General features: G+C 45.5%; 1 protein-coding gene across 14 annotated transcripts; it reads right to left on the bottom strand.

The window, feature by feature from the left end:
• Positions 1-2,413: 2,413 nt before the first annotated feature.
• AMMECR1L (AMMECR1 like) lies at positions 2,414-25,079 on the bottom strand. Of its 14 annotated transcripts, none has more exons than XM_035304122.3 (10): positions 24,928-25,079; positions 23,290-23,399; positions 20,213-20,346; positions 13,590-14,034; positions 10,870-10,980; positions 10,434-10,548; positions 9,668-9,758; positions 7,921-8,055; positions 7,673-7,769; positions 2,414-5,971 (listed from the first exon to the last, which is right to left on the bottom strand). In XM_035304122.3, the coding sequence occupies exons 4-10, from the start codon at positions 13,994-13,996 to the stop codon at positions 5,860-5,862; spliced, it is 1,068 nt and encodes a 355-aa protein (XP_035160013.1). In that variant the 5' UTR covers positions 13,997-14,034; positions 20,213-20,346; positions 23,290-23,399; positions 24,928-25,079; the 3' UTR covers positions 2,414-5,859. The 14 variants fall into 14 exon arrangements, with proteins under 14 accessions (XP_035160013.1, XP_078183146.1, XP_078183149.1 ...); XM_078327020.1 differs by lacking the exon at positions 20,213-20,346 and adding an exon at positions 6,679-6,754; XM_035304124.3 differs by lacking the exon at positions 20,213-20,346 and adding an exon at positions 6,451-6,583 and having other exon boundaries at positions 3,982-5,971.
• Between the last annotated feature and the right edge of the window lie 38 nt (positions 25,080-25,117).

The following is a 25,117-nucleotide window of genomic DNA, read 5'->3' as shown; positions in this document are numbered from 1 at the left end:
TAAAAACTATAGAAATCGGCTCGGCGCGGTGGCTCATACCTGTAATCCTAGCACTTGGGGAGGCTGAGGCGGGTGGATCACGAGGTCAGGAGTTCGAGACCAGCCTGGCCAATATGGCGAAACCCCACCTCTACCAAAAATTCAAATATTAGCCCGGTGTGGTGTCACGCACCTGTAGTCCCAGCTACTGGGGAGGGTGAAGCAGAATCGCTTGAACCCAGAAGGCAGAGGTTGCAGTGAGCCAAGATCACTCCACTTCACTCCAGCCTGGGCGACAGAGCAAGACTCCATCTCAAAAAAAAAAAAAAAAAAAAGAAAGCGGGGCGTGCCGCGTCTGTAGTCCCAGCTATTAGGGAGGCCGAGGTGGGTGAATCGCTTAAGGGATGCAGTGAACTATGATCGCGCCACTATACTCCAGTGGCACTGTACTCTCTGGGCAACAGAGAGATACCCTGCCCCCCCCCAAAAAAAAGCCTTAAAAATTAAGTTAAAAATTTAAAACTGAAGAAAAAGAAAACCTTTAGAAGGCTGTCCTGGGAATAGTGTCTGGCCAGTGCAGTCTGACCTCCTGGGAGGGCTCATCCACCGCGTCTTGCCATCTTGCTGTGCCAGCACCGTGGTCTCCCTCCACCTGAGAAGCTCCCTGCTCCAGAGCATGCTGTTTGCTTCAGCACTGCTTCTCTAGGGAACATGTCCAGACCTGAAGGGCTGACCACACCCCCTTTCATGTGCCCAGAGAAACTGAAGGTTCCGGAGGGTTAGATGCTTGATGTTCCACCTGGACAACGTTTACTATTTTTACATATGACCTCTCCAAGGTCAGGTTACCTTGAAGATTCACAGTCCTGTCACAAAGCAGGAAATGCTCTATAAATGACAGGACCAAGATTAGGCCTGAGGGACTGCCAGCCAGAGAAGATTCCAGTTGTCACCCGCCCTGGGTTATTTCTTTGGTTGGGAGCCAGGATGTGATCACAGAATGGCCTTACTGGGGGCAGGGGATCTGATTGGCAGCAGGAACTTGAAGGACCAATGGTGAACTGGAGACCTCTCTCATTGTTTTGAAATAGGAGGTTTTCCCCCCAATTTTCCAGGGCATACAGAACCTGTATGAGTAGAAACAATGCATAAGCAGCAGGAAGAGACCCTCGAATCCTTGTCTTTTTAGTGAGGAAAGCAGACACAGAAGGGATAGGACTTGCATTACATTCCTGAGGCTGCTACTCTGATTCTCGTACAGTATTGATTCAGTCAAGCCCTTCAACCAGCCCACTTAGTTTTTCAGTCTAGATTTATCTAGAAGCAGCTGTAGAGCACCTCTCCCAATCCCACTCCCACAAGAATTAGCACCACTGATCTCTGATCAGATGGTTTATTTCACACTCCAGAAGTCAACAGTGATGGCTAAAATTGAAAATTTTGCCTTATTAACAAACCTTCCCCATTCCCCCCAAATCAGTCATAGGGAATTCCACGCTGTTTAATTACAGGTACTATTACAAGTACTATGGAATGTAAACTAAAACATCAATCTCTAAAACATCAATTTCTCTTGAACAAAGAATTCCTCTTCACACACACCAGTTATTAACCAAGCATATAAACATCTAATCAGCTGCCTGTAGTCAATTTCTGAAATCACCTAACCCTGACAGCACGTTTTTATCTGTAGCCATGTTTTTGAGCTTTGCTAAGTGCTAAGGGCCTCAGAATTGAGTACCCTAAAAAAAAGAAAAGAAACTCTACTTCTCTGCAAATAGTGTCAACTGGGGATCTTTGGATGGGTTGGGCTAGGGGACTGAAGCCAGGGAGGGACAAGCAGACCCCAGAGTGCTGCCCAAATGGAATACTGAATTATTTTTACCAAGTTAAAAAAAAAAAAAAGTGTAAACTGAATATGTCCTTTTTTCCAAACACATCTCATCTTTCCTGGGCCATCCAAAAACAAAACTTCACTGGTTAGGTCAGACTGCACCAGTATGTCCCAGGGTCTTTGACTGAATTAATTCATATCACCATTAATTATTACATATATATATACATATATATATATGATACATATTTTAATGGGTTTTTTCCCCCCTCTTCAAGAGATTTTGGCTTTTTTGGCAAGGTCAGTCTCTGAAAATCGAATGAAAACAATGAACCTTTTTGGAAAAACCCAAATCTTAAAGGGCTAATGAATGATTGCTCACGGCTAATGAATGATTTCTCACGAAACTTAGCTCTATGCCACCGGTGGCATTGCTACCAACCACAAAAATATACACAAGGGTGGGGCTATGAGCACCACACAAAATATCCAAGCTGACCAAATACTATCTTGTCGGCTATCTTCAAAAAATAAGACAACTGTTACCAACATTCCATATGAATCAAGCCACAGGTTTAAAAAAGAGGCAGGACAAAAAGATTTTTATCCATTATGATTTATTCTCTACAATACTTCATTAAAGAGTTCAATGATTTGCACTCAGAAGTTATATAGCCAAGAGGCAACCAAGTGTAATACAAAGAATTGGTCTGAAGTCTTTGCACTGAAGGCCATATAGTCTCTTGCTTCAGGGAAAAAAAGAACGAAATGAACAAAAAGAACACATAGCTCCCTAGGCTCCAGAATCTCAATAGAAAATAACATCAACAGTTAGTGAAATTGTAGATGTCAACACATCATGGAAAACAGATCTTGTGCAAAATATTAACACCCAGGACTTCTTTTGTATAGATGATTTTTTATTATAAACAATAAAATATATGTAATGTCTCAACTACAAACCTTTCATATTGAAAGGGTCTCTAACATGAGTTGTTTTATTATTTTATGAAGCGAAAAAGTTTTAAGAATCTCACAGTGGAAATAATCCAACACTGAAGAACTCTAGTGATCAAAGACATCCTCTTTTAATGTAAAACAAGGACAATTCATAATTACAGAGAGAATGTCCTAGCTGTGGGTATTATGAGACAAGCCAACTTTCCAGACCAAAAGGCACTCACAGCTAGGGATGAAACAAACTCCGAACCAAGCCAGAGAAGTTGGGCTGGTTCCTTGAAAACAGTGGTTACCTACTGTCCAGCTTGAGCAGCCCAAGGACAAAGGAAACACTCAGCAGAAAACATTCCCTTTTCTTTAAATCTACCATTCACACCAAAGGTACTGGCCACCCTCATCACTGCTTTGGTCAAGCGTGCAGAAGGCAGTTCAGTAGCAGTTCGGAGCTGTCCTCTCCCTATGCAAAGCTGCCACATGGATGATCCAGACTTGGTATTTTTCCTGAGAGCCACCTACCACACACTTTCATGAGGCGACCATGACCATACACTTCTAGACTGCTTCCTGACTAGGCCCCGTTCAGGACGGATACTGACAATGCCCATTCCTCCTGGGGCCAAATGGTTTCCCTTGGTCAATTCCTGAGTCCCCTTGACACGGCAAGAGGAACCCAAGCATTTCCACTGCTGGACTCGTGTGGGAGCATGAGGGAATGTGCAGGGAGTAAGGCTTCTTCACTCCAAAAACCACTGAGCCCACTTCAGTGTGGTGCTGGGCCTAACCAGCCCAATTCTTGTGCACTGATTCTTTTTCCCCATTTCTTGGGTTTTAAAGTTTTCTATTCATTTTTTTAAATGGCAGGTATCCTACCCCCCTCAATAAAATAAAATAAAATAAATACCATACCTTGGGGAAGACAAATAGGGCAACATTTCCACAAGAAAAAATCGGCTTGAGGAGCATGGCACTGTAAATGCTTGCATGACCAGTCTCACTGAGCGTGCTCAGGGGTGAAGGTTTAGCACCAATTTTTTTGCTTTTTTTTAATCTTTAGAAATTAAACACAACTTTTAACATAGAACACTTGAACAGTAATGAGTGTAGCCCTATGTATCAATACTGTTGTACAAATTGGAGGTGGGTGGCTTAGTCCGGAGCTGACCACCCCCGACATCGATCCATGGCACCTACAAGTAACCGCTGCCACGTTTTTAACAAGACATTTATTCTCAGCAGCAGGAAATCATGAAATGACCCCTCCATCTTCATTTACACTCCCAAGGGAAACGTGGCAGGCTGCAGGAACCCAGCACAGCAGTGAGGGACCACAGCCTGGGCACCCTGTCACCCACATTTCCCTCGCACGTCCCAGGTCCTCTCAAGCAGCACAGGACAGTGTGGAGCAAACCCACTCACCCTCGCCCATCCCTTCCCACAAACTTGCCAGCGATGCATAGAACAGCACAGGTGTTCTTTCTCAGATTGTGCCCCCGCTCCCCTCCCCCATTCCTGGCAGAAGAAAATGCAAACGATCTTTTGAATATTTTCCCATTTTGGAAAGCCACACCATCACCACATAAACTTGAAAAAATAAATTAAATCAAAACACTATGTTCACTGGGTTGACACCCAATCCACTTCAAGAGTTCTCTAAGCATGTTGTTGATAACCAGTGTCACATCCTCAGGATCCTTCTTCCACTGGCCACCCTTCCTGTGAATCATTTCAGCAGTGCCTTTGTAACAATGTTTTCAAAGCATCTTCCAAGACCCCTAGTTCTATTAACTTTGCCACCAAATGAGTGAAGAATAGGCAAGGGGAGAGGAAAAACTTGCTGACAGCTATTTGGAAATCAGCAACAATGGGAAAGGGAAGTATGTCACATGAAAGTTTGAAAGACCTACAATAAAATGAGCTATTTGGAAATTTGCCCTGGTGGGGTGAAGATTCCCAGCATGTTAGGCAAGATAAAGATCCACCTTGTGTAATTATACAACTGTTTTCTGAAGTCCTGTAAAGGACAGAAACATCAGTCTTCCCACTTCTACAGGCAAACTAGAAAAAGGAACTCCCCTGCTTACAGCATCCCGCTCAGGATGTTTGCCTGAAAAGAAAACCAGCTTAGAGGCCCTGGATTCTTTCCTATGATGTGTCTCCCCTGAAGCCCAACTCAATCGCTTGTTTGCACATCTGTGCTTCTGAGAACCTAGGTCCAGCTATAGGCACTGCTACCAGCAGAGGAGTGAGGTAGCCAGGTGGTGCAGAAGAGGGCTCTCCTTTCACACCTGTGTGCAGTGATGACATCAGGACCTCCCATGGGTAGCTCCATTCCATTCCTCAGTGGGCTACATCACGGAGCTCTGTTCAGTAATCAGGAGACTCAATGCAGGAAGAGTGCCAGAAAGTCCAACTGAGAGTGGGATGAGAATGAAAATCTTCACGGCTTACTGACAACGAGATCTGCAACGCCATCCAAAGGGCTTCCGATCTTGATGTGGGTCTCTGTCCAGGAGCCTCGAAGGACTCACGGTGCCCACGTCCAACCCTGACGTGGCGTCCACTTGTGAAGCATGGAGGTTTTAATCAACTTGGTACGCAATAAACTGGAAGTTTAAAAAAAGGAATTTAAAACAACCTAAAAATGTTTCTTGTTGGTCTCCGTTGCCCAGACTGCCAGGGGAATACACCTACTTCATCTGGGGAGGCTGCAGGGGTGTGTGTGGGTTCAACCTTCAGGGATCATCAATTTCAGCTTCCAGTGTGTGGCCAACACCCATGTGGCAAATACCAGACAAGGGTCTTCTGAACCCACACAGTAATTCTCACTAGTCACGGAGGAGCCCCAATCCAACGGAACCCCATATTGAGGAAAGGCTGAGATAAGGCTTGGGCCCCTCAAGTTCTGTTTCATTCAAGGTAACCCTACCCTCCCTCAGTCAGCGGGAGGCAGACTTGGCAACGGAAGCTAGCATCATAAAATGGTGCAGTAATAGAAGTAACTGGACCAGGAAGAGGAGGCATCTGCTCCAATGATGTCATAGCCATTGGTGGCCACAGGGGGGTGAGACTGGTCATGCAGCCGTGTGTCAGGAGTAATGATTGTAGAGGGGTGGGGCATGAAGAGTGCCGTTCTGGAAACAGTGCTGTCGGGAAGCAATATACTCTGCGTAACTGATTGTCACCTTCTCACTTCGGTACCTGTATGAGGAAACAGGAAAGAGTATTAGGAACCCCAAACGCTTCATTTTGTAAAGTCACTCAGCAGAGAAAAACCAAAAGCTTATTCCACATTTTGAAAGAATAAAATGGAAGACCAAGAGCAATCTTACTTACAGAAAATGAAAGACAGCACGAGAAAACAATGTTGTTATTACAAATGAACAAGATGAAAAAGCACAATCACAATTCACCCCTGAGAATGTGTTTCAGCACATCCCACCTTGAAACACTACACGTGCTCATCATCAGGCTGCTCGTAAGCAATCAGCTACTGGGGTCTGGATGAAGAATTTCAAGGTCAAATTACACGGGTGGCAGATTGGAAGATGGCTGCACCAAAACCCAGTGCAAACTGCATATCTACTTTCAGATTAAAGGTGATAAATTTAACAGAAATGCAACCTCCATTTGCATAAGAGCAACAAACAAGTTTTTATAACTAAAAGGGACACAGATACCTAATTCTGGGTCAAACTCTGCTGAAGCAGGTGAAAGGATCCTTGGGGCTATATAGGATAGGTTTCACTCCCCAGATGAATATGCCGTATCACAGGGTCGTCATAACAGAATTCATAGCACTTTGGCTTTGCTCTGGAAAGAGCCATGAGTCAGGATGCGAAGCATGGGGTGTTACAAACCTATGGAGCCTACTACAGACCACAGGAGCTGGGTGTGACAATCCTTACCCAGAGCCATCTCTTTCCCACTGTAATCACTCCTCCACTGCAAGGTGATTATTCCTGAATTTTGACAGGGAAATGGCTGTTCAAATAAATTATAATAATAATAATAATGCTTTGTATTTGAAGAGTTTTTTGTTGCTGTTTAAAAATTTTTGGAATCCAAAGCATTTAAAAAACACTGGGTCATCTTCCAAACAGACCTGTGAGATTATTACATGATTATTCGGCACTTTATAGATGAGGGCCCAAAAGAGGCCCACAAAAGCCCATAGAAGCTAAACCACTCAGTTTAGCTTTCAGTAAGGATGAGAAGAGAACTAACGTCTACTGATCACCTACAATGTTGCCTGGCCCCAGGCTAGAAATGTTCCATACATTACCTTAGCACAGCCTCAAACAACTCTAAGGTATTTATCATTCACATCTTCCAGACAGGGAACAGGCTCAGGCAGTAGAATAACTGGCTCAGGTCACACAGCTAGTAAAGGTTGAGCTGGGATTCCGACTCCAAGTCCATGTGCATTCTACTATACTAGGCAGCCTCCTCCTAGAAGTATTCCCCCCAAATGAGAGGCGTTTCCTTTTAGCTTTTTGTAAAAAGCATTATCTGACTCTCCTGCATCTCCTGCCGCCTGACTGCATGTGTGGTCAGAAAGCAGCACCCCAACTGACCCTGGACTTCCAGAGAGCCCTGTCTCCTAACCACAATCTCCCCGTCAGCCTCCCAACCACGTGGGTCTGGCAAAGCCATCCACAGCCTGCTCAGCAGGCCTGCCAGGCTCCAACCGTGCCCCCAGCTCAGCTGTGGAGACGCACAGGATGCTGGGAGAGTCTCTGTCTTTGCTGCTGCTGCTTCCTCAAAACTTGAACTTCACCCATACTACTTTGATTTAGGGACATTCATAGAGAAAACTTCTTCTTCCTCATCCCATCAAAATTATCCTCCATTCAACCCCAACTAAATTGAAATGACAAGGAAAACAAGACAATGGCATACCTGGTGAGTTTGATCGTTTTTCTGAATTCACTGGTAATTGGAGCTTTAAAGCCACCTTTCCTGAGCAAGGAGTCTATTGTCTGGATCTGATCCCAGTCTGAGGAGAGAGACCATACTGAGGTCAGCACACATGCAAGAGTAAGGCATGCTCTCACGTGGCCGGTGCAAGAGGAGAAATGGGACTCAAGAAGCAGCTGAGTCTGCTAAGGGTAGGGCAGAGGAAGCCCTGGGCACTGACCCCCACGTACCTGGCGTCCAGTCTGTCTGACAGCCCCGTGGAGACTCTGAGACATGAGACGACAGCCCAAAACATGCCATAATGGCTGTCCCCAGGCTCCCTGCTCCTGTGTCCTTCCTGTCAGATGTTACCCCAATATAATTATCTAGGAACAAACATGGTTCCAACTTAGACCAGCCTATTGGCCTAGTGCTGGTACCCAAGGCTGCTTTGTGAGAAGAGAGGAATTTAAATTCTGCAACTTATATTCCTTTGTGTGACCTTCCTCCAATTTAATGATTTCTAGGAGTTCTGTTTTCTATGGCAAAAAATTAACAGTGAGAAAGAAGCTGGCCAGGTGCAGTGACTCACGCCTGTAATCCCAGCACTTCGGGAGGCTGAGGCGGGAGGATCGCTTGAGCCCAGGATTTCGAGGCCAGCCTGGGCAACATGGTTAAACCTTATCCCTACTAAAAATGCAAAAATTAACTGAGTGTGGTGGCATGTGACTGTAGTCCCAGCTACTCAGGAGGCTAAGGTGAGAGAATCAATCTGAGCCCAGGAGGGCAAGACTGCAGTGAGCCAGGTCACACCACTGCACTCCAGCCTGGGTGATAAGATGCATTTCATCTTAAGAAAGAAATGAAAAGAGAAGAGAAAGAGAGGAAGAGGAAGTTGTTTGTGCATATACTATTGTTATTCTGCCACATTTTTTTTTTGAGACAGGGTCTCACTCCTGTTACCCAGGCTGAAGTGCAGTGGTGCGATCTCAACACACTGCAACCTCCACCTCCTAGGCTCATGTGATCCCACCTCCCACCTCAGCCACCCAAGTAGCTGAGACTATGAGGTGTATGCCACCATGCCCAGCTGATTTTTGTACTTTTTGGAGAGAGGAGGTTTTGCCATGTTGCCCAGACTGGTCTTGAACTCCTGGGCTCCAGTGATCTACCTTCCTTGGCCTCCCAAAGTGCTGGAATCACACACATGAGCCACCATGCCCAGTATCATTCTTGACAGATGAAACCAACTTCATCAGGCCGGGTGTGGTGGCTCATACCTGTAATCCCAGCACTTTGGGAGGGCAAGGGAGGCAGATCACCTGAGGTTGGGAGTTTGAGACCAGCCTGACCAACAGGGAGAAACCATCTCTATTAACAATACAAATTAGCTGGGCATCATGGCACACGCCTGTAATCCCAGCTACTCGGCAGGAGAATCACTTGAACCTGGGATTTTTAGTAGAGACAAGGTTTCACCATGTTGGCCAGGATGGTCTCAATCTCTTGACCTTATGATCTGCCCATCTCGGCCTCCCAAAGTGCTGGGATTACAGGCGTTAGCCACCGCGCCTGGCTGACTACTGAGTTCTTTAAAAAACAGTAGGGATTATGTTTACACCCTTTGCCATGTATAACATTGTTTAACTACTTGTGATCCGAAGTTTGATACCTACGGAATTCTACAATATGGTCAGGTTGACTGGTGGTATTTTGCTACAACTGCCACTGTAGTTCAAGAGGCCAAGAAACAAAACTACTCATTGAAGTGTTTGAAGGAGAGTAAGTGAACTATTTACCCTTTTTCTTTTCCTAGCTCCTAGACCTTTTCGGAAGTTTATTGTTGGTTCAATAGGAATTTGACAGGTATTAAGAGGAAGAAAGGCCCTCATTCTTATTTGTAGTTGGGCTTAAAGATGATACATTTCACTTTCTTGCCCTTTAATTGGCACCAGTGTGAATGATACTTGTCATTAAAATCCCATTCATCCAACTCACCTTGTTCCTTAGCAACCTCAGGTAAATAAGTGGCTGTGCGTTTGACACCTTTTTCATTAATGAATTCAATTCGAATCCCATGGACCCCTACCTACAGAAAAAAACACAACTAAGTAAATGGCATTTACTTACTCTAATGGAACTTCAGTCCCCACATATAAATCAACACTGTCCCCTGACCAGCTTAACACAAGCCTGGAAAAGGGAGAGCTTCTTGCATTTCACGACTAATTCTATCTCAGGAGGTACAGAGGCCAAAGAAAGTTCTGCTTTAGGGAAGGGTCGAGAGTATGTGTAGCCACCTCTGAGAATATGAAGGTAGTAGAAATGAATTCTTTAAGTAACTCATCCAGGAATTGCAAGTATGTTACCTTGACCCTATCCCATTAAATAAGCATGCCACAAGGTTTTTATCTGGGGTCATGATTCTTCGTATCTGATTCTTAATAAAAACTTTTACTCCAGGGCTTGCTAAGAGGAATCTGCAATATTTTCTTTTACCCCATTATTTCTTATTAGACACGGGAGAAGGATGTAAACCAAGCAGACTAGGGAGAAACAGACGAAGAAAGCCTTTACATTGACATTTCTGCCTACACCTGGTATAGCAGCACCTCTTCTGTCACCTATGTTGCCCACAATTGGTTCCAAGCTCAGCCTTCACATTCCTATGCCCTCTCTCTCAATGAAGGAGATACATTGCCATGTACTAACCCGAACCCAAATGCAACGAGAGATGCAGAGTTCCAAATGCGGCTGTTCTCACCTCCCAGTCCAGGTAATCACTGGCATCCTCAAAGTTAGTAAGGAGGGAGACAGAGCAGAAAAGTTTAGGCAGCTCCTCTCGGGTCAAGGGGGGAAATCGGCTGTCCTTAAGTGCACTGGGGAGGGACAGAAAACACAGGTAAGGCTGCTCTGGAGTCAGGAGCCAACATCAGGTGCCATAGAGCCCACATATTTATGAATCTTAAACTATGCAGAGAGTATCTATTGTTCATCAACACTAACACATTAAAAACAACTTGATGCTATTAACTGTCTGTACTTGCACTGATAAGTGACTCACCAGATTAAGCCCCTTATATTTCCTGATTACCAAAAAAGAAAATGCTCAAAATACATCACTTAGAAGAAATAAAGTCAGGCAGCTATTTCTGATGCTAGCCAATTTATCTACAGTTCTTAATGTCTGGGGTCATTACCTGGTTAACGTGTATTCCCTGAGTCCTGAATGAAGATTCATGGCTGAGAAGGTCCCAATGCAGCCACGAAGCCGCTTGTCCCGCCCTGTCTTCCATGTCACAAAGAGCGGACTAAAAAAAGCAAAACACAAAACATTCTCCAGCCCCAAATTAATCGTGGGTAAGAACAAAACCTTTGGCTTTGTCCCTATTCATTTCTGTTATTGACAAAAACCCTGTTTTTAGACTTGCCAGCTACCCAAAGGACTCTCTGCCTTTCTGGAAATGGCAAAGACTCCAGCTGGAAACAGGAAACCGACAAAAGCAGCAGGAAAGGTTCTGTGTAGTGGTTCCCACGTTCCGTGCTGACAGCTTTAATTCACTTTGCCACCACATTTACATGCTGCTTTCCTCTTCCTCTGCCCAAGACTCAACTTCTCCATCAAATTCTACAGTTTCTTCTTCCCGAAGTCTATTTATCCAGGCAGCCATGCTCCCCAGCTTTCATGACATATACCTCACCTGCAGAGTCCCCCGTTCATCTGCAAGCCCACGTTGCTTCCATGATCATGTCTGCCCCAGACAAGTACAAATATTTCTGCTTATAAATTTTCAGAAAAAAAGAAGTTTCCTTAAAAAACCTTTTTTTAAAGAAAGCTTTTTAAAAAGATTTTAAAAGGCCAGGTACGGTGGCTCCTACCTGTAATCCCAGCACTTTGGGAGGCTGAGGCGGGCAGATCACTTGAGGCCAGGAGTTCTAGACCAGCCTGGCCAATATGGCAAAACCCCACCTCTACTTAAAATATAAACATTGGCTGGGTGTGGTGGCAGGCACCTGTAATCCCAGCTACTCAGGAGGCTGAAGTGGGAGAATCACTTGATCCTGAGAGGTGGAGGTTGCAGTAAACTGAGATCATGCCACTGTACTCCAGCCTGGGCAAGAGTGAGACTCTGTCTCAAAAAGAAAAAACATAGTTCATTAGGCTGTATCAGACTGAGAGTCACAGATTTTTTAACAAGAAGTTTCAAGGACTGTTCCCTCTTCCTGAAACCCCTCCACACTCCTAACGCCCTTACCTCTTAGATTCTTGAGTTAATCATTTCTAGAGGTAACTTAAGTTTTCCAAGTTATCTGCTTTGATCACTGTTACAAAGGCTCCCACAGCAGTTCTCCCATCTAGCCATTTTCTTCCTTCCAATAAAGCACCTGCGCAGCGCCGGCCAAAGCTGCAGTCCCGAAGCCTACTCAAAAACCCTTCGAGGCCTCCACTGCCTGGAGGATGGAAACGCAAAGCCCTGAACCCTCCCCAAACACCCACATCACCGCCTGTTCTTCCCAACTGCATCTCCGTCTTCATGGGGCAGCCTGGATCTCATTAGGGTTGGGATCTCCACCTGCTCAGTGAGGTGTTTCCTAACCATGCTACCCCAGGGTGACACTTCCCTAAACACTGAGCACAACTTCCCTCCACATCTCCTCTCTCTGACATACTCGCAGAGGAACAACTCCCCTTAGCTCTGTGCATGTCTCATGTGCCAACCTGACAGGTCTCCCAGGGGGAAGAGGTTCTTCTTCACACTCTCTCCATGCCCCAGCCAAGGTTTTGCACAGCCTCCGTATGGCAACCAACAATTGAGAATGAATAATTTCACATCAATGAATGCTCCAAAAGCATACCCAAAAACGAAAACAAAAAAGCAGTAATGCTCTGCAAAGCCAGCTCAGAGCTGCTTCTAATTCTGAGGACGAAAATGCTAGCATGGATTTCTTCACTTTATACATACTGCTTATTTAAGTCACTGAGACCAGTAGAGGGCTTGGGACAAGCAACAAAGAATTTAGAATTACAAATCCTGAAGCAGATTCTGAGTTTCTTTCTCTCTCTCTCTCTCTCTCTCTCTCTCTCTCTCTCTCTCTCTCTCTCTCTTTCTTTTTTTTTTTGAGAGGGAGTTTCGCTGTTATTACCCAGACTGCAGTGCAATGGCACGATCTCAGCTCACCGCAACCTCTGCCTCCTGGGTTCAAGCAACTCTCCTGCCTCAGCCTCCTGAGTAGCTGGGACTACAGGCACACACCACCATGCCCAGCTAATTTTTTTGTATTTTTAGTAGAGATGGGGTTTCGTCTTGTTCACCAGGATGGTCTTGATCTCTTGACCTCGTGATCCACCCGCCTCGGGCTCCCAAAGTACTGGGATTATAGGTGTGAGCCACCGCACTCGGCCCAGATTCTGACTTTCTTAATGGGACGTCGGTAACCCTACAGGTTTACCAAGGGATTGCTCATGAACAAAGTGAGGGGAAACCCCTGTTAACAAAATCACAGATCCCAGTCAATGAGAGCTCCTGGTCTCCAGCCTGCTCCTCAGACTTCCAACTCACCTGGACTTCAACACTACTGGGGTCCCCAGTGGTATGGTGTGACTTCCCCACTTGAGAGGTTAAATGACCTACCCACTGCCATGTGAAACAACAGAAGAGCCAAGAATGAAATCACTTGATTTCCAGAACACTCCTTTAACAACAAACCTATAGCCTCCTCCAAATGTGAACTACTCCCTTCCATTACTGAATCCACTCAGTGTTTTAAATATTGTCTGGACATTTTTCATCATTCTCTTCCCATTACCCTTTCCTCAAATGATGATAAAGCTTTCCAAGCAGAAGACCCTTTCGAGAGAATCATCCCAGCAAGATGTCACCATGCCTTCATCAGTGAGCCCAGCACCCGGTCTACTCACTAGGGGTCGTTGGTGAATCTGGGGAGCCGTGGCTGTGGGAAGCCATAGAGGTGACAGTAGAGGACGTCAAAGCAGTAGCAGCACATCTCTGCAGTCACCACCAGATTCTTAGTGGTGTTGGCAGTTCCATTAGGCCGGGGAAGAGGGCTCAGTGCTCCCGATGCGGGATTCATTCGTGTAATGGGAGAGTTTCCAGGTCCCAGAGTTAAGTCTGACACATTCTCCCGTCCACTGCTGCTGTCCACATGCTGGTGGTTTTGAAGAGGTCCTGAACTAGAGCCGGGGACAGTTGTGGACTGATTCCCGTGACTGTGTGTTCCACTTCCAGATAATTTGGGCTTCTTGACCCCACAACAGCCTGCTGCCAACTTGGGCTCGAGTGGAGGAACACAACGTCTTTTTCCCATCCTGATTCGGTGCTCGAGGTCTGGAATGCTGCAGAACCCTAACCAAAATGAGAAGTTAAGCATTAATTTCGATGGTTAGTTAAAAGGAGAGAAACATCAAAGAGAAAGAGTGTGCATGGAGAGGCTAAGAGCTGTCAGATTCTTTCTCCCACTGCCATCTCTAGGTCATGGGGTCAAAAAGGGTCACAGACCAGGAGAAGAAAACCCTAACCTTTTCCTAAAGGGGAAATAATTTTCATTTTCCATAAAATTTCCATATGACTACCATGGATGGAGGCAGGCACCAAGCAGCTCCCTGTTCCCTAAGGTTCCCCAGGGCAGAAGACAGGGTGGGGCAGCAACCAGCACCAAGCTGCCTGAGGACATTTCCAGACCGCCTGGAGGGCTGCACAAGACCTGTCAGACTCATCATCATGATGTCTCTACCTTTTTTAGAGGCTCCAAATTGGACCATCCTATTTTTAAAGAACTCAAGAGGAACTTTCATGCTTTTCTTTCTTAACCACATCCTTCTGCATTTTCCTCATCACTAACTTCAATCTATCTTCGTCCTTGCAGCCCCAAACCACAGCAAGGATGAAAAGCAGTTGCCTGTCACTCTGAAGAGGGCACACCTTCTAACACAAAGCTCCCACCTTTCTCTTTGCAGCTTTCCTCCTCCAGCCCCCTCATTCTCTTTGGTTCCCCATGAACTCACTCCAATTTCTATACATCTCCCTATCCTTTCAAGACCCCATTCAAAAAACCTGCAACCTTGCAGAAACCTTTATTCACATGAATGACCCAAGCTTCACAGCCCTTTTGTGAGGTGGCAGTTTCTGCCCTGTCATAGCCAGGCAGACAGATACAAAGCTACCCAGCTTAACAAAATGTGGTATCACATGGGCTGGGGAGCCACAGCCTCCTCCTAGCTGATGATGCTAAGGGTTTTAAATTGTTCTTTGTCTTTAAAAACCCAAAGTAAAAATGTATAGCCATAACAGTACCAAGGTCGTCTCTGTTGTCTGAAAAGTGTCACTCCTCAACAGAATCAGGAAAATAGAGCCTAGTTATTTCAATGTTGATTGCACTGAAGTTTCTAAGTATAGAAAACTAAGTTTTCTCTCAAGTCATTGTATGTTATTGTTTTGGCCAGAAAGAGACGGGGGGAGGGAGAGAGAGTTCTGCATTGTGCTACGTAAATTTTCCCCTGTGATTTGGACATGTAACACATAATTATCTTTTTAGGCATTGATCTACAAATAGTATTTCAGTTGTAAATTCTTCAACCTTTTAAATTTCAAATTAAATATTTACACACCCATTTGCAATGCCATTATTTCTAAACAACTTGTCACTTCATGTTGAATGATATACACTTTTTACAAGGATTATTTATATTCTTCATATATGCTGATCCATAACAAAATATACACCTAGGACATTTCTGATTGAGATCAAAGCTCTCTGTAGCCAAGGAATAATAGCTTGTACACTTCAATGTCTGGCTTGAAATAGAGGCTTGTTTCATTTATTTTTGTTTGTTTTCTTTCTTTTTTTCTGGCTTGAAATAGGGTCTTGTTTCTTTTCTTTCTCTCTCTCCTTCTTTTTAATAGACAGGTCTCATTCTATCATAGCTCACTGCAGCCTCCAACTCTTGGACTCAAGTAATCCTCCCAAAATGCTGAGACTGAAGGTGGGCAGCACTATGCCCAGCTAATTTTTTTTTTTTAAAGATACGGGGGTCTGGCTATGTTGCCCAGCATGGTGGTCTCAAATTCCTGGCCACAAGGGAGGAACCCCCACATCCACCACTGCCGCTGGCTGGACACAGTGGCTCACACCTGAGATCCCAGCATGTTGGGTGTCCGAGACAGGAGGATCCCTTGAGCCTGGGAGTTTGGGAGCAGCATAGGCAACATAGGGAGAACCAGTCTCTACCAAAAAAGAAATAAAAGTATACACGCGTGTGCACGCACACACACACGACTTAAAACAGTGACTGGTATGTGTTAAGCATCCACACTTTTAGCTGCTCTTATCATCTGGGATCTTGTTCCACTGCTGTCTAGGAGGGCAACTCCTGGGGGGCCAGTATTTGGCCATGCACTCTGGACTTAGAGCACAGAGCTTAGGCCGGGCGTGGTGGCTCATGCCTGTAATCCCAGCACTTTGGGAGGCCAAGGCCGGTGGATCACAAGGTCAACAAAGCAGGCCTTGCACAGAGGATACACTCTTCAAACAGGGTTTCACTGAATCCTCTAAAGCACTCAGCAAGGCAGATGATGCCACCATCATTTTACATCGTTCACACTGCCACTAAGTAGCAGAGCTGGAATTTTTTTTTTTTGAGACAGAGTCTCACTCTGTCGCCAGGCTGAAGTGCAGTGGTGATCTTGGCTCACTGCAACCGCTGCCTCCCAAGTTCAAGCGATTCTCCTTACTTGGTCTCCTGAGTGGCTGGGACTACTGGTGCTTGCCACCATGCCCGGCTAATTTTTTTATTTTGAGTAGAGATGGGGTTTTACCATGTTGGCCAGGTTGGTCTTGAACTCCTGACCTCAGGTGATCCGCCCACCTCAGCCTCCCAAAGAGCTGGGATTACAGGCATAAGCCACTGCGTCTGGGCCAGAGCTAGGATTTAGATCACAAGCTATGCATCAGGCTCTATAGCCTGGGCCTTCTCACCAACCACAAGGAAGAATGAATCCTTCTAATAATATCCACTGGATTCAGTCTCTTTCTTTAGGGTGGGATTAAAAAAATCAAGTTCTGGGCTGGGTGTGGTGGCTCATACCTATAATCCCAACACTTTGGGAGGCTGAGGTGAGAGGATGGCTTGAGCCCAGGAGCTGGAGACCAGCCTGGGCAACAAAGTGAGATACCTGTCTCTACAAAAAATAAAAGAAGTAGCTGGGCATGGTGGCATGTGCCTGTGGTCCCAGCTACACAGGAGGCTGAGGCAAGAGGATCACTTGAGTCCAAGAAGTCGAGGCTACAGTGGGCCATGTTTGTACCACTGCACTCCAGCCTGGGTAACAGAGCAAGACCCTGTCTCAAAATAAATAAATAAAAATTTTAATTCTAGGGTATGTTAAGAACTAATCTAACAACTTATAGACTCTTGCCAACAAAAATGGAGCTGGGAAAAAAATATGAAAAACCAAGCCCAAAGTCAACATCTCAGCCATCACCTGGAAAATTATCCCCCAGTCCCAGGGTCATTTGAATCCACAATGGGTGTCACTGGTCTAAGTTCTCACTTGCCTCTACTTTGTGAGGAACTGTGCACGGCAAGCTAGAGACACATACAGGTTAAATAAAGCAGCAGGACCATATCCCCAGAGAGCTGGTGTTTTAACAGGGCCCTGCAGCTCTGTACCTCTAGAGCCTCAGAATTCAAAGAATCAAAGGGAAAGGATGAAATGCAAAAGCTAAAAAACCTTTCATCATTCTTATTACATCACACCACGCCTGAAAGAAAAGCTAAATGTTGTGAGATGGAGGTAACAACTCCGGTGTTCTCTGGCAGGTGGTATCACCTGGCTGGTGAAACATCCTATAACAGAGCAACAGAAGGGATTTTCAAACCCTACCAGTGCAAGTCTAGAAGATTCTGCCTACACACCACATACAGTCACTGATCCGCACTGGAGCATAACCACAGTTGATGTCTAGCGCTTACAGTTCCCCCACGTCTTCCAACTATGATTTGCAATGAACAAAACCAACCAAAATCTTGGCTCTTTAGGCCCAAGCATTTCTCTGGAGGCCACTAAGTAATAAATTCAACTGATAGTCTCAGTTGAGTTTTAGTGACCAAAAGCAGAGTTAGATACTTTCTGCATCAAAAATATATTAGAAGGCATTTCTTCAAAAGCTGATTCCATAAATTAAAATCTATGGAAAAATTTTTTTCATTTCTTTTCTTTTTTTTTTAAAGAAAGGGTTTCACCATATATTGGTCAGGCTGTTCTCGAACTCCTGACCTCAGGTGATCTGCCTGCCTCAGCCTCCCAAAGTGCTGGGACTACAGGAGTAAGCCACTGCGCCTGGCAGAAAATTTCAAATGTGAACAAACTGGAGAAAATAGTATACTCCACAAATAGTATAATGAGCCCAATATTTAACGATTTCCAACCTATGACCAATCTTATTTCATCTATACCTCTGTGCATTACCTACTCGCTCCATCTCCCATCCTTCTACAGAATTATTTAAAGCAGGTTTTTGAGGGGGCTAATATTCTACTTACCTGTCAACATACACCAAATATTAGCTTGATATAGTTTGCAAATTTGTCGCCACCCAAGTCTCATGCTGAATTGTAATCCCCAACATTGGCTGTGGGGCCTGGTGGGAGCTGACTGGATCACGGGAGTGGATTTCTCATGAACGGTTTAGCACCGACCTTTGGTGCTGTACTCCTGATAGTGATGATGATAGTGAGTGCGTACTCTCAGGATCTGGTCATTTAAAAGTGTGCGGCACCTCCCCCCACCTCTCTCCTGCTCCTACTTTGGTCATGTTACATGCCTGCTCCCGCTTTGCCTTCCGCCATGAGTCAAAGCTCCGAGGCCTACCCAGAAGCAGATGCTGCTAAGCTCTCTGTACAGCCTGCAGAACCCTGAGCCAATTAAATCTCTCTCTTTTTAATAAATTACCAGTCTCAGGTATTTATAGCAATGTAAGAATGACCTAATACATAACAACTACAGGCAAAGAATGTGCAGTAAACCAGGATACTGGTAATAAACAAAGGCTTTTTAAATATCAACCACTATCAACAAATTTCATCCGAATTTTCTCTTTCAGTTTGAGATTCTTTAGTTCTATTCCAACAAAGTAGGCATCTCATCACAACTAAGTATTTCCCAACTAAGCTCTCAGCACTGCCCTACAAGGATCAAGAGACACCTTGTCCTCCAGCAGCCCGGCTTTTTGAGTACAGGGTAAGATACTTCAGAATAATAGCATTCTAATAGATCATACTAACTATCCAACTGACCAGCTAAAATCAAATGCTCCACTCAATGACAAACTCTACTTCTTCTAAATCTGTGCCCACCAAACTTCCCTGCCAAACCTCATAAAACTACCAAGGATACTGTGAGCATTGTACAAATTACTGTGAATCTGGTTGATCCAAAATAAAGAGGAGCCAGGCGCAGAAGCTCATGTCTGTAATCTCTACACTTAGAGGCAGAGGTGGGTGGACAGCTTGAGTCCAGGAGTTTGAGACCTGCCTGGGCAACATAACAAGGTCCCGTTCTCTACAAAAAGGGAAGGAAAAAGACAAAGTTTTAAATTAAGTGTATATACAACCAAGACACTTCCAGGCCTTCAGCTGGTTACTAGTACAAAGCTCAGGTCAAGGGCTATGGTGAGAGACTGCAGTAGTAATCCCCTTTTCTTCCTGTTCATCCATTACGACCACCAATAAAAATAAGCTAGTTAAAACTAGGCTTCCACTAGATGGAAACAATACTCATACGTCAACAAAAAGCAGGCAAAATCATAGGAACCACTGTTTTACCTCTTAAGACCTCTCAACCTTGCAGGTGCCAAATAAAATGTGCCATTAGTGCTTAAAGTCACCAGCCTTCCTCAGTTATGCTGCGGCATCCTCATCTGCCCTGTGCTTGCAGGAGGTTCTCTCCTCTCCACCTGATGTACAACACTCAAGGGGACCCTGAACTTCATTAGGGCCCACAACAAGGGCCCCTCAGTAACTCTTCCTCCCTCTCTGTGGGGACACTGAGCACTGGCCTGCTATCTGGGGCAGCTTAAAACTTAAAAATTTCAGCCTGCACTGAACTGGCATCATCCTGATCCTGAGAAGCCGCGGGGCATCTGTTTCATCTTTCATGGCACCTAACATGTGCCCTACATATAGTACACACATGCGTTCACACACACACACACACACACTGCTGTCACCAACAATCTTATCTACGCCTCTAGTAATTTTATTTAAGTTTGCCGGCTAACAGTGGAGTACTGCAGAACCTGGGGATGACTGAATTACAAGTGCCTATTCTTATCAACAATCTCCAATCTACTCAACTCAAACCAAGGGATAGTTTTTTTTTTCCCTCTTGGGATAGTTTAATAATTATTCATAGCAAAATGGATAGCCACTGTGGATAATTCATTTTAAAAATTAGGTCAAATATCACCTAAATTAACTTCTTGGTCCAATGTATGCTGGTAGCTATCATCTTTGCTAAAACATACCAATAGCTGTCAGTTCTGGAACTGGCTTCGGGTGCCACTTCTAGGTGGCTTTCCTTTGATAGGTCAATCTAAACTGCAGTTGGGAAGAATTATTTTTTCCTTTTTGAATGATGGAGCACTTTCAGAACTACCCACTAGAAAGAAAAAGAAAAAGAAAGAAAAATAAATAAATAAATAAATAAAATAAAAAATAAAAAAAGGAAGAACAAGAACTACCCACTAGAGAGCTTATTTGCCTGTGTGGCCATTTGTGGTTACAGGGATTAATACAGACTATTTCTCCCACAGCTAATATTTACCAACCAGCTACTGAGACTGGTATTGACACGAAGATGTGATGATGCTCTCACTCATTTGTCTGGCTGGGCAAAAGGACCTTCCTCTCACACTGTGGGTCCCTTCCAAGGCTACTAAGTCCACTGAAAACAAGCTCACAGTTTCCCAGAGCAGCTCCCCTCTTCAGGGTACAGAGCCTAGATTCTGAGGTTACAGTCTCATCTCTGATCCCAAATCTGACTCGCCATGTACCAGCTACACAACTCAGGCAAGTTTTCACATCTCCATGGACTTGGGGTCCTGCTGCCACAGAGGTTTATCTGTGAGCTGTGAAAGACATGAAAAGCACCTGGCAGTTCTGTGGCATATAACTACTATCTATTAAGTGTCTGCTCTTACCAATACTACCCTACCCCACTGATAAAAGTAACGTTGGTTATAAAAATAACACAGCTCTGAGTGCTTACAATTTCTAGAGAAATAAATGCCCTCATAATGCGATTCCATTAAGAATGGCCTTGTAATCTAAAAGAGCACATTATTAACATGGGATTACTTATCTCATAACCTCTTTGGAGAGCAACAGCTTCTAATAAATCTTATCTACTGTTTCTTTTCATCCTGAGATGCCAGAAAACACAGAGAAAAACACTTGGCTGTCTTGAGAGTTGTACAGTTTTATTCCACTGGAGTCCTCATTTAAGCTTCTAAACATACACTAGAAAGAGACTAAACTTGCTAAATGTGCTATTATTGCAGACATCTTGATATGTATTGAATACCAATAAAACTGTTGTCAAAGTAGTAAGCGTCAAACAACACCAGATTAAAATATCTAGGAAAGCCTAAAGGTGGGGGGAAAAAATCTAGATTCACATTTTGAAGACAAGCCTCAAAACAGCTTATTCCAGGGCACGACCTTATAAAGATTTGGGAGGTGGGAAAGAGGCCAAGAAAAAGGGGGTCTCTGTATTTTCTTTTGTTATCATTTAGCATTTAGATGTTTGTTCAAATCAAGCTTTCCACAGAAGGGAATAAGCTGTTGTTTCCTTTGTGACAGAGTTGAGTTGAAATTCAACTTAATAATTACATTATGGGTACTGAAATGGCACCTGAGCTATAATTCTGTCCTACTTATGGAACTATTCCAGGAAGCAGTCGGAAAAACCCACACACATTCTGGTAACCATACCAAATAATCATTTCTTTATGTTTGAAATCTCATTATACACACATCCAAAACAGTTGGTGTGTGAAAAATTTCCCCACAAATCACAGATCTACCTATACAATTGTTCCTTTTTGTTTTGTTTTGGAAATAGGGTCTCCTCTCCCTCAGTTGTCCAGGCTGGAGTGCAGTGGTGCTATCACTGCTCACTGCAGCCTTGAAGTTCTGTGTTCGGAGATCTTCCTGCCTCAGTCTCCCAAGTGGGAGACTGAGGTGGGACTACAGCCACCACACACTACAACCACCACACGGCTAATTTTTTAAAAATTTTTCCTTTTGTAGAGACAGGTCTCAGTATGAGACTAAGTTGGTTTGTTCAATTTGGCTTCAAGCAATCCTCCTGCCTTGGATTCCCTGTGTTGGGATTTATAGGCATGAGCGACTGAGCCCAGACTTTTTCTCTTTTAAGGAGATGGAGACTTGCTATGTTGCCCAGGATGCAGCGACTATTTACAGGGCTCAAGCAATCCTCCTGCCTCAGCTTCTCAAGTTGCTGGGGCTACAGATGCACGTCACCGTGCCGGGCAACAACTGCTTTTCAGCTTTACAGATTTTTAAAAACATGCAGAACTATGCATTCTCTTTTCTTAGCCTCCCGAGTAGCTGGGGCTACAGGCGCATGTCACCACGTCCAGCTAATTTTTGTATTTTTAGTAGAGACAGGGTTTCAAGATGTTGGCCAGGATGGTTTTGATCTCTAGACCTCGTGATCGACCTGCCTCGGCCTCCCAAAGTGCTGAGATTACAGGCGTGAGCCACTACGCCTAGCCAGAACTATACAACTATACATTTTCATTTCAACTTAGCTTAAAGAAAAACATGTATCTACCAGTGGAAACTTTTGTTTTTCACCTCCCCTCCGTTTTCTATGTGATCTGTAGCAAGTGGCCAGATTTTTCTGGGCCTCAGTTCTTTCATTTGTAAAATAAAAACATTTATCCCCTGCATCCATCAGAGGGGCTGGGAAGCTCCACTGAGAAGCGAAGCACTCTGAAAACTCTCTTCTAAGTGTCAGCATGCTATCATCAATCAACTCAAGGGGACACAGCAGTCATAATTTTTACCTCAGAACTTTGTTTTAAGTTTACCGTGTAAAATTGTAATTATTTTCAAATCTGTGATGGGATTTTCAAGAAAATATTATCACTATGGCGAATTTAGGACAAATGTTCCAAAAGTCTCTGAGGACTGAAACTATAGAAAAGAGAACCAATCATTGACTTTGATCAGGAACTGCATTAACCTCTGACTTAATTACCCTAAAAGTTAAAACAATCTCTTTGGCTGTATTGAGAAACTAATTTGGGAAGGGTGGGGAGCCAGAAATATAATGGAAAGATCATGCCACACCACCACCCAGCTAGCTCACTCTAATGGGAGTATGGAAAACAAACGTGTCTTTGCATATTTAAATTACTTTAAAAGAGAACAAGTGGAAAACCTTCAATAACATTAGGACCCCCCTCATGGAAGAAGAAAAATACAAACGAACAAAATACACAGACATCTCAAAGTCCTAAAGCCAAAAACAACAATGAAGCTCTATTCTACGTATGTCAGAGATAATACTCACTGAAAGCAGAAAGTTTGTATTGCCAGAGGAACAGCTACAACAGAGGAGGGGAGCTATTTTGTCTCTGGAATGAATTTTTTTCCTTCCGATTCCATTCCTTCTTCCTGTACCTAAGACGGAAATGCAGGTGCAGTGAACACACACCCAGGTAGTGCAGAGGTAAGATATGGTTTCTGAAAAATCACAACTCGACAGAGCAATTTCGTGAGGGGGGGAAGGGGGGTGGCACATATAGCTAGAGAACAGATTCTTATTTCCAAACCTTTCAAACTCTAAATCTGAGGCAGCAGTGCAGTCCCATTCCCTGTATCATCTCATCCTTAGCGTCATCAGCAAGAGGGGAGGACACTGAGAATCAAAGGTTTTATTTATTGAACTCGAGCATGAGACGCACATTAAAACTTCCCCACCACCGATGCAGAGGAAGAGTTGCTCTCAGGCCAGGAGAGACCATTTAAAGGTTCTCCGCCGGTTTCAGAACACAAACGAATTTCCCAATCCTCTGCACAGATAGCACTGAAGAATTACTGGACAGCATGTCAGAGGCAGGGACCTGAGGGCAGGCCATCTTGCTATGCCAGGAGGAAGAGATCATTGTTGCTAAGAGTCATCCATCCTTACTCTTAGAATCGAAGAAAGCTCTTCCTGATCTCTTCACCAACTCTCCCCACTACTAGAGAACTGAGCTACTCCCAAAGATATAAGTAAACAGGAGACTGTTTACATCTTCTGTGGGTGGGAGAGGCCCCACCCACTCTATCCTAGGAGAGGGCAGCGAAAGAGGATAAGGCCCAGAGGGATAAGGGTGAGGGAGCGTGGCAAGGAGAGGAGTTCAGATCAGGACAGGGAATGGAGGAGGGCAAGGAGTGAAGGGCAAAACCCACAGCCTGGGAAAGAGAGAGGAATGAAACCCAGAGTGTCAGGTGGACGGATCACGGAACTGGGGGCCAGTGGAGGTTAAGGAAGGGGGGCCCAAGGGTAGGGGTGGGAAAAAAAAGGAGGAGGCGGAGGGAGCGCGCTTGTGAAGAGTGTTAAGCAAGAAAATGACAGGCCAGAGCGGGGCGGGGGGGTAGGGGGGGCAAGCAGGCCGAGGGAGAGGGTGAAAGGTGAGAAACGAGGGTGTGAGGAAGGAGGGTCCGGGGCGCTGGGGCGCTGGGGAGTTGGGGAGTTGGGGAGAGGATGGAGCGACCGGTAGAGCAGCTTGGGCCGAGCCGCGGGGGTGGAATCCAGACATCGGGCGGGGGAGGGGGCGGCGGGACGATGGGTGGGGGCCACCAGGCGGCGCCGGAGACCACCAAACTTTACAACGAGCAAGCCTGCTTCCTGGAGGGAGTGCAGACAAGGAGCAAGAGCCAGAGCCGAGCCTCGCGGCCCGGGGTACGGCGCCGCCCGCCCCTCCCCGGCAGTGCCTCCCGACCCCCTGCCCTCCGCCGGGACACGACCCGAAGCCCTGCCCGCCACCCAGGACCCCTCCCCCACGCTGCCCCGGGACCCTCGCCCCAGGACCGCGGGGTTCCCTGCCGGCCCTGCCGCCCGCCCCAGCGAGAACAGGCCAGGCGGGCCCGGCGGTGGCGGCCCCAGGGAGGCCCGGCCCGGCAGCAAGGAGGCGGAGGGCGCGGCGCAGCCTGAGTTTCCCACCTTTTCTCCTGGCCCAGACGCGGCTGGGGCGGACGGGACCTCTCGCGCTCTGCCTCCTCCTCCTGCTTCATGGAGCCATGCGCCTGGGTGGGGGCTCCGGAGAGAAGCGGGCCCGCAGGCTGGCCGGACGCGCGGCGCGGACGGGGCGGGGCGAAGGAGGCCGGCGGGCGGAGGAGGAAGCGGCGGGGCG

The sequence above is a fragment of the Callithrix jacchus genome, chromosome 6 (assembly GCF_049354715.1).
Source record: "Callithrix jacchus isolate 240 chromosome 6, calJac240_pri, whole genome shotgun sequence".
Lineage (NCBI taxonomy): Eukaryota > Metazoa > Chordata > Mammalia > Primates > Cebidae > Callithrix > Callithrix jacchus.
Note: the sequence above shows the minus strand (reverse complement) of the source record. Positions and strands in the feature narration are given on the sequence as shown.